Source organism: Xiphophorus maculatus, chromosome 19, assembly GCF_002775205.1.
Source record: "Xiphophorus maculatus strain JP 163 A chromosome 19, X_maculatus-5.0-male, whole genome shotgun sequence".
Classification (NCBI taxonomy): Eukaryota; Metazoa; Chordata; class Actinopteri; order Cyprinodontiformes; family Poeciliidae; genus Xiphophorus; species Xiphophorus maculatus.
This window is the reverse complement of record NC_036461.1, coordinates 27,569,921-27,583,960: the sequence shown is the minus strand read 5'-3', so window position 1 is coordinate 27,583,960 and position 14,040 is coordinate 27,569,921. Positions and strand designations below refer to the sequence as shown.

At 38.5% G+C, this 14,040-nt stretch overlaps 1 protein-coding gene across 1 annotated transcript; it reads right to left on the bottom strand.

The window, feature by feature from the left end:
• Positions 1 to 1,511: 1,511 nt before the first annotated feature.
• LOC102235561 (TATA-box-binding protein-like) lies at positions 1,512 to 11,943 on the bottom strand. Its single transcript, XM_005800921.2, has 8 exons — positions 11,896 to 11,943; positions 10,594 to 10,783; positions 6,644 to 6,887; positions 5,185 to 5,272; positions 5,015 to 5,106; positions 4,028 to 4,195; positions 3,137 to 3,231; positions 1,512 to 1,836 (listed from the first exon to the last, which is right to left on the bottom strand). The coding sequence occupies exons 1-8, from the start codon at positions 11,941 to 11,943 to the stop codon at positions 1,760 to 1,762; spliced, it is 1,002 nt and encodes a 333-aa protein (XP_005800978.1). The 3' UTR covers positions 1,512 to 1,759.
• Between the last annotated feature and the right edge of the window lie 2,097 nt (positions 11,944 to 14,040).

Here is a 14,040-nt window from a genome sequence, read left to right as displayed (position 1 = left end):
TAAGTAGTCGTCAATTCTTGGTCCACAAAAAAGATGAATTTATACCTAACTGAGACAATACCAGAGATTTTAATATAAATAAAGACATAGGATGGCTTGAGAAAATGTGTGTGTGCAGACCTTCACACATGCGCACACACCCCTTCAATACAACCACGCAAATCCCTCACAAGGTCATGCTGGTGTTGGTGGTATTTTAAGAGAAGCGTTGGTGTTCTGCTGCAGTCGGTAATATTGTGCGGTGTTTGCAGTGCTGGAGCAATATGGACCGCTACAAATATCAATGACGTCCTTACCATACACGCCCTGGCTGTGCACGCCCTGCAGAAAGCTGGTAAACAGCCACAAGAGTCCAAAAAGTAAACCCATCTTCTCATCCTCTTCAGTCTCGATTCCCCCCTCTCCCTCCCCCACCCCTCCCCCCGGTTGTCGGTTCGGTTGCCGCAGTTGCCCTTGCTTCCTCCTTCCCTGACGGGGTCTTTCCGCAAGGAATCCGATCCAGTGACCGGTTCTCATCCACAAATCATAAATATTTTCTGATCACCTCTTCAACTCCCATTCCCTAGCATCCGCACCCAGTATCGTTTAAATGGAAATAGAAAGTCCGGCTCAGTTCACCCTGGAATTAATATTAATATTAATATCCTTCAGTTGTGTCTCCTTGGTCGTGACATTGTAGTGGATGATTACTACAATGAGAGAAAAAGCGATATTCAAATCCTGAATCCTGAGCACCGGGATTCTCAGAAATCCCCACTTGTGGTTCGCTGGTTCTTTCCATCCATTCCTGATACGTCGAGATGAAAAGCCGGGTCCGGTTGAGCTCCGGGTACCGGCGGCTAGCCAGGGCCCTTTAGGCCGAAGAGGTAGGGAGGTGACTCCCTCCCTGAGAGAGCGTGATGCCGCTACTGTCAGCGAGGACGGCCGAGAGGAAGGGAGTCATACCGGGGAAATGAGTCGCTGGATAGCTGCCAATGACATGAAGACGTCACTAGGCTTTAAATCAGGGCAGCAGGCAACAAACCGGGCTTCCGGACCATTCTTTCAAAATAAACCGAGATCCCTTTTCTTAATGCTGCTTTAAAACATTTATTTTACGGTGAATAAAATTAGCGCTCATGTTAAAAATTAACTAATCATTATAATGCTACTTTAATACAGCTATATGACAAATGAAAAATGCGAAAAATTGTTATTTTTATTTAGCATTTCTTTTGGCAGAACGGCTTGAATTCTAAGCAAAATTTGCATATGGGTTACATGTTTGTTAGATTGCTGCATCAGCCAGGGCCCCATGAGACCTTAAGAAAGAAGTTGGTTTTTTTATTGTATGGAAGAATAAAATGGACAAAATTAAATAAATCCATAATCAAATCATTAATTAAATGTACCATGACATGAATAAATATTTAATAACATTTCTTGAACAAAAATGGGTAACACTTTATTTGACTGGGTGTGTACAAGACTGACATTACACCATGAAGACGTTTTCATGAATATTTGGACTGTCGTCATTAAGCGTCATTCGATAAATAAGGACACTTTTAATGCAAAGTTGACGTTTAAAATGTCTGTTGTAACTTGACATTAACCCAAAAAAATTATGTAGGTCAACATTTAAAAAAAATATTTATTTTGTTCAAGGGAAGTCAACAAGCTCTAAAACAAATTTCCCTGTTTTTCAACCAAAGGAATGGTGTGACACTGAATTTAACCATTAAACACATATTTTAATTACACAAGAACAAAAATGCTGTCACTGCTTTCTAAAGCCTTTCAGGATGGGATAAATGTTCTCAAAGGCTTCGTAGATCTCTGCACGTTCTTTAGCTCCTGAAAATTAAATTCACAAATAAAAATATATAAATAAGATTCTGTAACAAAGTCAGATCAACTTTTTAAAAATTTTGTATGTCAATGCTTGATGTCTAGTTCACAGCAGGGTTGTGTCAGAACATCCTTAACCTTAGCAAGAACTAGTTTTACCTTCAAAACAATCAGGTTAAAACAAATTAATTTTGCTTATAGATCACAAACTAAGTATTCTGAACTAAGTTTATCTTGAAATAGTTGCTGTTCATCATATTCCGTCTGAAATCAAATTTGAAAATGTATTTTAGTACATGCACCGATCACCTTCCAGCACCTTCTTTCTCTTCCATTTCCTTTGGTCATATGAGCTGAATTTTAATAAAGTCTAACCATACCAGAAGTCAATCTTGAATAATTTGCACATCTTGGAAAAAAATGTGGTGCCATATTTTACACACAAGTTGGCGTGTATAAAAATTAACTGACTTATTCACTTTGTTGCTATGTTGATCGAATTTTCAGACTCCTCTAGTGACTTTTTGTTTCCCAAAACAACTAATAATACATTTAGCGACTCTTATTCTGTCTTGAGCAATGTATTTATATTGTGTAAAAGATTTATAAAGCGAGGAAAGAGTCGGCTCTAAGCTTCTGGCTTATTTATGTAGTCATAGTAACCAAAGGACACTAACAACTGAGCTAGCAACTGTCATGACATTGGGGTACAAACACCAAATATGCAGGGGCGGAGCCCGGATGGGAAGGGGTCACACAAAATTACAATATATCATTTTTCCAACACACACTTGTTTGTGAATAAAACCATAGGTGTGATGTAGAAGTTAGAAAAACCGTTTCTATTTATTTTTGTAACTGTCCTCACAAAAGCAGGAAAAAAAGCCTCTCACCCCCAAACACAGACATGGTTCGGCTGCAGAGAAAACTTCTGACGGGCTGCCCAGTGCTGGATTAAATGCCCAGTTCACTACAGGCAGCCTGAGTCAGTCCCACTGCTGTTGGTCAGAATGAGATATCCTCATATAAAGAAAACGCGACACACCGGTACCACCTGTTCGCTCTGTGCTTCACCTTAACCTAATGTTACTACCAGGCGGTTCACAACGCTGCTGATGGGATCTGGGCTGGAGGTGAGCAGCTGTGAATAGAAGTTACTGCAGAACCTTCACAGCAGTAATAGTTCCAAATGCTATTGACATTTGGAACTATTGGAGCTCCAAATGTGCTAATAGCATTTGGAGCTCACAAAATATCACATAAATTTTAGCGAAAATATTGTAACAATGTATGTAGATTTAATTACCAGTCAAAACCACCTTCCCAGATACGAAGATGAGCAGGACAATACGAGGTTTCACCATCCTGTAGATAAGTCCTGGGAATAACTCAGGCTCATAACTGGGAAGACATCATTCACACAGACTATTAGAGTAAGACCAATGAGTAAGATTGGTCTTACCAACACCAAACCTGAAATAACCAACACCACATTTCAGGTTTGCTAATGAGCAACTCATAGGAAAATATTTTATGAAAATACAATTAATGAGAAAAAGAAAATTTATTCAGTGAGAAATTCTTTTTGCTGCGATAAAATCACTTCACTTCTTGTTCCTGAAACGTCCTTCAAGCAAATGACCCTCCTACTCTCTGTCTACAATAACAACTCTATGCATAAACAACAGCATGTGCAGACATGTTTTTACTGTCCTCCTACGTAGATAAGAATGTGCAGAGTTCATATTCAGTCTTTTCTTATCAGTGGGGATTCTCTCCAACATGCTGGATATAAACTTGAGAAAGAAATCCTGAACAATGGTAAGCCTTTATTCATTCTCTTAGTGCATATTAAAGCCAACTGTAGTTTTTTGTGTTTTGCTTCTCATTGACACATTGAATCATGTATTTATGTATTTCTTGTAACACAGTACTTCATCTTGCTTGGTGATCACCTGATTATTTGTCTGAGAAATAAACTTTCTGCTGTCCACTCTTCTACTTCAACAATTTTAACATATCTGCCTTTCTTTAATAGCAGTCAGTCTGCTCAACTGATTGATAGTGTGATTTTAGCTGGACTCTTACAGGGTCTCAATTGTTTAATAAATGTTTATATTTTCAAAAGAACCAATTATGTATGAATGAACCTGTAAATGTCTGGTGATGATTTACAACAGGAAGCTCATAAATGTACCTGCTGAATTGTTGGTGGGTGAGAACCAGTCCTTCCAGTCTTATGGGGAAGCAGACGTCACAGCTGGCCACCATGTTCTGAATCTTAAAGTCGAGAAACCGGGCAGGGAAGCCAAGTTTCTGGACCACCCGGGCATATTTCCTTGCTGCCAGACGGGACTCCTCCTCACTGCAGCCGCTCAAACACACAAGAGACCAAGGCTAAACACAGCTTTTGAAGCCTTTTTTAAAAGTTGCAGTACTACATGGAACTATTTGGAGGTCTTAGCATATTCAAAAACCAAAACTTCACCAAAAATTGTCCCCCACATGAAATTTCCAGATTTTTATATAGTCAATAGTGGGCGAAGCCAAACTGCTTTATGGCTCCCCGGCAGATTACTGTTCAGATCTGGACATTGGGAGCATGTGCACAACGCTGGAGGGAAAAGACTATTCTTTTACATGCCATCCATTGCTGTGCTAACATGGCAGAACGATTCCATTAACTACTTGAAACCTGGAGATGTAGGTGTAAATAACCCCAAATTAAGCTCCTTATTTATTGTATCCCCTTTTTTGTGCTTATTGCCATTATTTTTGTTTTATTTTGTATAATGTATGGTTGACTTCCGATTTTTGATTTGATGCCTGGTGGTTGGAGCACAGCAGAATGGCAAATTCCAATTCCTTGACATTTGCATAAGGTTGGCTCTAAATTACACATGCATCATTCCGTACACATGTTGGTGTGGTACTTTGATTTGACTTGATTTTGACTTTAGCCCCACCCACTCAGAGAAAATACTGAGAACTATTGGGTAATTCCTCCAGCATCTCATAGAATCTCCTGGAACATTTACAGCTTTTTAATTGGTCATATTCTAAAAAGAATAAAACGTTTTCTTAAATTCTCTTAAAATAGAACATAAAAAAAGTCAAAGACTTTTAAATCCAGTTCTAAGATAAAAATTCAACAGCCTAATCCATTTGAATAGAAGAGACTGACCTTTTGGCTCCTGTACAGACCATCTTCCCTGAGCTGAAGATCAGTGCTGTTGTTCGAGGCTCACGGATCCTCATGATTACAGCTGCAAAGCGCTGGTAAAAATGGGTGAAAATTAATAAATTAAATGCATAAAGACTGAAAATGAGAAAGTAAACAGTGGAGTATACCACCTTTGGATTGTACTCTGCATTTCTGGCTTGCAGTGCAATGAATTTTAGATCCAACGGACAGCCAAGGTTTACAGTGGAGACAATGTTTCTGGGCAAAGAAAAAAAAGATAACAGTGCCTTGCAAATAGAAAAGTATTCAGTTAAATAATTACTGCTTAAACTCTTTATACAACCAAAAATGTCAATATATTTTTAATGGGATACTACTACAATTTTTTAATCCATTGCTTTTTTTCTTTGATACATTTAAAAAAAATGTAAGCAAAGAGTTACTCTTTTAAGCTGATATCCTATATGTGATTATATAATTTAATATCAAACAATATGAGCGACTGTGATCCAGTGGGATCAGCTGTGGGGTCATTTTCAGGTCAATCAAATCAATCAAATTTTATTTGTATAGCACATTTCAGCAGCAAGGCATTTCAAAGTGCTTTACATCATATCAAACACTGAAACATAATAAATTACAAATTTATTGATGGAACCTGACTTAATGTCGTGTTTTGATTGTTGATTCTATGTTGCATTGTGTTTCTAATACAATCATAAACAGGAGGGTTTTTAGTCGAGTTTGCATCCATAAAAGGTTTACCTGTTACACTCCTACTGTGTTATATGGAACAAAATACCTGTTGCTATTTTTATTCCCACTCACGCTCACAATCACACAGTTTAAAACGATGTAGACAGCATTTTAATGGGCTTCTGGCACGAGGCTCCGTACACCTCTTTCACGGATTTTCGAGCAGGGACTCCGTCGTCCCTCACAGATTTTTGTGCAATTCTATGGTACCCGTTAGTGTCTAGAATTTACAGGGTTTCCGTTATGCGCAATGACCCTCAGTCACTTGCCGTTTTTCTTAACAACCTTAACAAGGTCCCTCTTGTTTCTGCAACGAAAAGGTTGCCATGGGAGATTAAAGGATTTCTCAAATACACATGAAAGAGCCAAAGCAATACTCCAGATATGTTTTTGATGGGAAGATAACATTAAAAAAAATGTAAAGCTCAGAAAAGTCCATTTTACATTATTTTGCTCCTTTTTTCTTATGAGCAATAATTAGAAAATCAACTGAAAAGTCCTCTACTCAGAGATTATTTTAGTTTATGATATAAACCAAAAACACATTGTGAAAGATATAAATGTTTAGCCATAACACACCTAAGGACACCTTGTGATGTGAGGTAATTGGCTCTGCTTTAATTCCAAAAGCCTGTGTCATACTCTATAATATTTATATACATAATATTAAAAAATATTTCTTGTTCTGATCCTCATATGTGCACCAGCTGATGTTCCCAACAAACTTATTTTTACCTCCTATTAATCTACATTTTCTTTGCACTATAAATGTAATATCCAGCCTGGGTCAGCAAACTCTAAATATATGATCCCCAACTGTACAAACCCTAACAAAGTACTTAGAATATATTTCAGTGGCATTTCTAAACTTACTGTAGCTGTGGAATGATTCCCGATTTCTCTGTCACAGGGGTCATTGGAGTCATCGGGGTCATTGGAGTCATCGGGGTCATTGGAGTCATAGGACAGAACGGGGAAGCATTGCTCTCTGATCCCAAATTGACTGTCACTTGACATTTCACTGCAGCCATATCATGCAAATTATCATCCAGATTTATGCCACTGTCCTCCAAAACATCAAGCTCAGCATTTTGATTTGTGGCTGCTGTAGCTAGGACTAAATGAAAAATAAAAGACCTTAGAAAGAGAGAAAAAAAACTGTGAAGTTTAGAAGAATTACTTTATTCATCCCAGCAGGGAAATTATTTAATTGTTAATTGTTTAGTTATTTTTACAATGTGTGGCATGTGCCCTAAAAATTAGAATGTTGGAGTTATTTCAGTAAGTTTGAAGTGTGTAATCTCTGACTGTATATTGCAGTTATTTTCAGGTCATTGTCAGAATTTTTCAGAAAAAATGGGAGATAATTGAGATGCATTTACTACAGATCAAACTTTGTTGCAACTGATTGAAGACATGGCTTCAAATTCATGGTTAGGGACTTTTTTGCTGTGCTTCTATGGTATGATTTGAGTCAACAAATATTTTTAAGGCTTGAAAGTAATTTGAGTTTTTTATTATCTAACTGTTTTCAGATATTTTTGGTTGTATTTTGTGCGATGAACAAAGTAGTATACCCATACCTCAATAGACAAAGTGTAAAATATTATAAGAGAGAATGGGGTAAGTTGAACCAGTGATATGATGACCCTCCCCCTTTATTTAGGCAATTGCATACAATTGTTATGATATCATAAATTCAGCACATTCCTCTATTTTACTGTCCCTCTATTTGTTGCATATGGTAATGTGATAAGTATGTCTATTTAAAAAAAAACAACAACTTTGTTTTACCTTCCAGCTTTAATAACTGCTACCTGAAAGCTAAAATATGTATACCAAACACATTGAAAATTTGCCAGTGTATTAAACCAAGTTAGACGTGCTTATATTGCATGTCACTTTTTCTAAAGAGTTGACTGTGGGGTAAGTTGAGCCAGTGCACCAAATAAATGCATTCAATTTTGCAGAAAGAACAAAACAGTCACTGGTTGTGTCCCATAATCTGCTGGATCGTTTTTGTGAGGAAGGGTCACTCAGGATCAGAGCTGGAGCTGCTGTTCTTCATTCTTCTGTCTCACAGCTCAGCTTCACAATGTCGGGATTTAACTATGTGTAAATAACCCCAAATTAAGCCCCTGATTTGTTGTATTCCCTTTAAGCACTTATTGCCTTTATTTTGTATAATGTATGATTGACTTCCAGTTTTTAATTTGATGCCTTTATTTTGATAAGACAACTGCTGCTGTTTATATTATAGAACGGCAGTTTAACAGAAAAGTTGCAACAACATTGTTAAAATGCATCTTGTTATTAACGGCCCCCTTCATAGAGGCACAAGGTATGTTTATTTTGTAGATAAGAATATTTCTATTACTGATTGGTTGAAATTGTGTATTTGTTTTATTGTATATGAATACTAGAGTATAGTTTTTGAATAAGCCATACGTTTGGCTCTAAATTCCACAGTTTCGGGCTGAGCTGCTCCAAACTCACTAGGATGGATCCTTATCCACCCGCCGACAGGAATCCATAACAAACTTTGGTGGGCGTGGCCTAATTTCTCTATAGCGCCCCTAGAATATTTTAAATGATCAGCCCCAAGATATGCTTTAACCTAGAATTACGACACTTGGTACACATGTGTATATTGTCAGGACGTACAAATAAGTCTCTTGGAGCTATGCTCTAAACCCAACAGGAAGTCGGCCATTTTGGATCAAAGCCGTCGTTTTCTCTTTTTTATAGACGTCGTATCTGATTGAACTCCTCCTACACTTTTTCAAATACAGACATCACAATTACTCAACACACTTTTGAGGGATCAAAGGTCAAAAGTTATCAGAGGATTTCTCCTATGTCAAAGCATGTGGGCGTGGCCAAGTGTCAAACTTTGACAATTTGCAAAGAAACATCAAGGATTAACTTCCACATGCAAGATTAAAGCTGCGTCAGACTTCGTAGGTCTCACTACAGACCGGTCCTGAACACATCGACATGGTCTGTTCATGTCATCACCTTAGCCCCGCCCACTTCTGACAGGAAGTCACCTGTTTTTCCTGCTGTATAGACATACTTTTTCTCTGTTATTTATGTGGGTTTAATCATGTGCAAACTGACATAAATGATAATATGATGAACTCTGTCAATACTTGCTGCTGGCTGAACTGTGTGAGCGTGGCCAAATGGCGAAATATCAGTCCCTCCCCATTTTTATACGATTGTCTTTAAATCACACATGGATGATCCGATTGGCACCAAACTCTATATGCAAGACCTTTGTTCACCTCTAAAGAGCCCAACAGTATTGAAATGTAATTTGACTCCACTGCGCCCCCTAAGTTAATACATCAGCTGTACCTCCTTGCTGCATCGACCGATCTGCACCAGATTTTTTGTGAGTCATCGGGGAGTGCTGCCGAACGCATTCATGTGTATCGCCTGGTGGACAGGCGGGGAAAATGCGTGACAGCTTCTGCGGTGGCTGGGCGGGGGCGGTAAAGTTCACTCAGCCACAGTTTTAGGGTAAGATAATTCAGTAATTTTTGCAACTTATGTGCTTTTTCTGTTCTGCTGGAGTTTTTCCTTTGTGCTGTACCTTCTAAGCTCTGCAAATTAAAGCAATAAAATCTTACTGGTAGTTGTGGAAATTTGATTATTGAGACTGTCCTCTTTAAGAGTTCTTCCTGGTGTTAAATGCTGGTTGCTGCGCTCAACAAAAGTGTCAGAGGTTTACATTTGACCAAGAAAGTAAACAAAATCCCAGAAGTCTATTTTCCCAGATTTCTAAAAAAATTCAGCTCAATTCCTAGTGCAATTCTGGTTGCTGCAGGTTACTCAGTCTGACCAGGCCACCAGCTGAAGTGGGTTTGATGTTTGGATCCCAGGTGGTTGGAGGCTGATGTATTCACCTCAACACCAGCTAAAAAGGACCGCCAAAGTGGTCTGTTTTGACCTGCTTGGGACCAACCCATTAGGGTCAAGGGGTTGGGACTCTTTGAACGAAGAGCTGGTTCAGGTTGCTTTACTTTGGTGACAAACAAGCCCTCATGTCAACATAAGCTTTGTACATAAAATAAGTATTTTAGCTATGAGTGGATTGAGTGCATGTAAATCTACATGAGGCTGATACCATGTACTACTGACAGCATTTAAGCCAACTTTAGCATTTTGGCAAATTTTTGTTTATACACTAATGTTAGCATATTGAATGGAGCAAGTCCATGTTTGTCAACACAATAATGATACTCCACATGCTGTTGACTACATTTTTGTTCACCTCAGCATTTTTGCTCATTTTCTGAGCAACAAACTGAGTTGTAGAAACTCATAAAAAAATCCACTTCCTAAGTTTTGTTCTGGGTACAAATGAGAAGAGGCTGAACCCAGAATGCTGGGTTCCAACCGACAGGCATACTTTGGCCGTTTGCTTTTAAATTTCTTCAGACATTTACTAGTTATTATTGATAAAATATGCTGAATAACCTAAATATCTATTCTTTATTTATTAAATTATCACCTACAAGTATCCTTAAGTTGCTTTATTTATTTATTAGTTATTCATATCTGCATTGCATTTCTTTTGCCTTGCTCATTTATATTCTTGTAGACCACATGAAAAAATGCTATAGGAGGTGGACTGTAGCCCTTACTCATCAGGATACACAGTATTTCTTTTGAGCTAATATTTGATCATCTTTGTCTGTGACACAGATGTGTTGTAAAATTTACTGTACAAGTAGCAGTTATTCCTGAATTAACATGCTCTTACGAACAAAAAAAAGAATAACCTCTAATTGGATAATAACATACCCCTTTAGTACCTGTGGTAGTAGAGCTTTGATTGCCGAGGTCATCAGGTAGGAAGCTGAGGTCTAGATCATTACTCAACCTGCCACTTGTTTCAGTTTCACCCAATAGGTTGGATGAATTCTGTGAGTTGGTGCTTGATGCATGTGACTCTTTGAGAGAGTTTTGAAGATCAAGCTCCTCCTCAACCATGTAGCTCGGGTCCTGCAGGAAAACAAAGTGAAGAAGGGTTACTGTGTGGCTGCCAGCAGGGGAGCAGAGGGTACCATAATTGAGACCTAACACTATTAAATTATGGCCAAGAATATTGTTTTCAAAATAAGCCTGTTGGTGGTGAAAAAATAAGTCTAGATTAAGTTAGTAACTAATATTATACAACACTACATGAGAAACTATCATTGATGTAAACCAAACTTTTAGATGTCTGAGCAAAATATCCATCTATGACCCAGAATGTCAGAAATTTGTAGAGAAATGCATCTCTATTAATTTGAATATCACTGAAAAGGTGTTTCAGCATTTCAATTCCATATGTTAAACTCATTCCACAAAGCATTATATATTATGCCATCTGTTTATTTCAGTGGTTATGACTTAAATTAATAAAACACAAAATTCAGGTTAAAAGACAACAAAAATATTATACAAGACAAACAAATGATTATAAATTATTATGCTCCCACCTACAAAATCATGTTGAGGACTGCTAACTTGAACTATTTTACACAACCTCCACAAAGAAGGTAAGAAATATCAAGAAGCTATCTATACACAAAGCACTGTAATGTAAGCATATAAATGTGTTGAGTAGGAAGAAAAAGTGTGGCTCAGGCCATATGTTATTTTATTGTAAATACAAGAAGTTAAAAATAAATGGTCAAAATATCAATGTTTGTCTTGACTGTGTTTCACATTTTGAAATACATTGCTGAAATTAATCAATCATTCAATGTTCTTATATTTGTGTAAGTGAATCGTAGGGCGCTGTAAAACTTGTCAGACTGCATAACATCACAAGCTCTTTAATATTGCAAGGTATTTTAAGTACAAAATGGAGTTATTTTCTTTTAAAAAATCTGTTAGATCTTTTAAAGTACATCACTAAAAGAGTCTTTCAATAAATCAATGTAGTTAAACCTTAAGCTGGTTTATTTATTTAATTTTGCATTTTAAACTGCAAAATGTTTATAGAGTAAAATGTAGTTTTAAGTTTAAGATTGGCTTGTGAAAACACTTAAGTTTCCCTCTCAGTTCAGGTCCAGGACCAGCATAGAAGTGCTTAAATCCACTTTTCCAGCACAGGGCTATATACTCACATTTGCGATAGAATCATCAAAGTAACGTTCCAATGCCAAATCATCCATGATCCTCCACAATATGGCCTAACTAAGATGTCAGGACTATTTATGCACACGCAGAGCTGCACAGCTGTAACCAATCATGCATTCAGACCTTTTCACTGTAGAAGCTGCTGCCATCTCTCAGCAACACCTTCTTGTTAGTGCGTCCCTAGATGTGTTTCCTTTACAAAATGTGTGCACATTTTGTCTATATTATTAGGATTAGATTGGGGCGCATATAAAATTAATTTAAAAAAGATTTATGTTGCCTTGATCAGATCAGTGTTGGATTACGGATGTGTAGTTTACAGGCAGGCTGCAAAAACAGTGATTAGTAAATTAGAAGTAATTCAGAATCAAGCTTTGAGATTATGCTGTGGAGCTTTGAAGACAGCTCCCTCTTTGGCAGTGCAGGTGGAAATGGGGGAGATTCCTTTATATTTAAGACAAAAACAAATTATACTGAATTATTGTGTGAGTTTGCAGGGACATAATGAGGAGAATAATCCAGCAGTAAGAATCCTGAGACTTTGCTGGGAGAGTGGAAAAGCTAAAATAGACTGTTCTGCATGGGCAGCAGAAAAATGCGTTAGGGAAATGGGGATACAGCACAGGTGTCAAAACTCCAGTCCTCAAGGTCCACTGTCCTGCAACTTTTAGATGTGTCTCTGCTGCACCACCTGAATAGAATAATTAGGTCATTAGCAAGGCTCTGGAGAACTGATCTACACAAGGAGGAGATAATTAAGCCATTTTATTCCAGTGTTTTGTACTTGTGGCACATCTAAAAACTGCAGGACACCAGACCTTGAGGACTGGAGTTTAACATCCCTGGAATACCAGAAAAGAGATACTGTGCTGCGGTGCTTTATCCAATTACACCTTTTTGGTTGTTTCCATATGCGAATGTTGATCTAGAGGTTTATAAAGAAGTACAAGTTAATAAAGATAATAACTAGGTAAGTTTTGTAAATGACAATTAAAAATATGTATAAATTCTTTACAATTATATATACAGATGGTTCAAATGATTTAGTCTTAAATAAAACAGGATTTGCTTATGCTACTCCAGAATTAGGTGTATTTATGAAACAAAGAACGTCTTTGTTTCATGCCTCATTGGACAAAGAACATCTTTGTTTCATACAGGGAGTACAGTATCTTCTGCTTCATGGAAACCTGGCTACACTCGCTTATTCCAGACTACAGCGTGGAGGTTCCTGGATTTTCCTTGGTGCGGGGGGATAGGGACTTTTCCAAGAGTCGGAAGAAGGGCGGAGGGATTGCACTTTATGTGAGTGAGACGTGGTGTAATCCCGGTCATGTTAACATGAAGGAACAGATTTGTAGCCCGGACATTGAACTTCTGGCTGTGGGAATGCGGCCGTATTATTTACCGAGGGAGTTTACGTCCGCCATTTTGATCGCTGTTTACATTCCCCCATCAGCTGATGCAGCGGTGGCCTGTGACGTCATCAGCGCTACTGCAGCCAAACTACAGACTAAACACCCGGACGCCTTCATGGTCATCACAGGTGACTTTAATCATGCATCATTGGACAAAGCGCTACACAACTTCCAGCAGTATGTTGACTGTCCCACCAGGGAAAACAAAATGCTGGATCTCCTGTATGCTAATGCCAAAGATGCATACAGCGCCACAGCCCTGCCCCCCCTTGGCAGGTTGGACCACATCTTGGTAAGGATGACTCCCAAGTATGTCCCCTTAGTGAGCAGGCAGCCTGTGCGCATCAGGACGGTGAGGAGGTGGACACAGGAGGCAGCTGAGGCACTGCAGGACTGCTTCGGGTAGACAGACTGGGATGTGCTCTGTGGGCCTCATGGGGAGGACATAGACAACATGTCTGACTGCATCACTGAAAACATCAGATTCTGTGAGGACACTGTCATGCCAGCCCGGACCGTGCGCTGCTTCTCCAACAACAAACCCTGGATTACCAGTGATCTGAAGGCACTTTTAAACAAAAAGAAGATGGCTTTCAGGTCAGGAGATAAGGAGGAGCAGAGGAGAGTCCAGCGTGAACTCAGAGAGACACTGAGGACATGCAAGGACAACTACAGGAGGAAGCTTGAGTCCAAACTCGAGCAGAACAGTGTGAG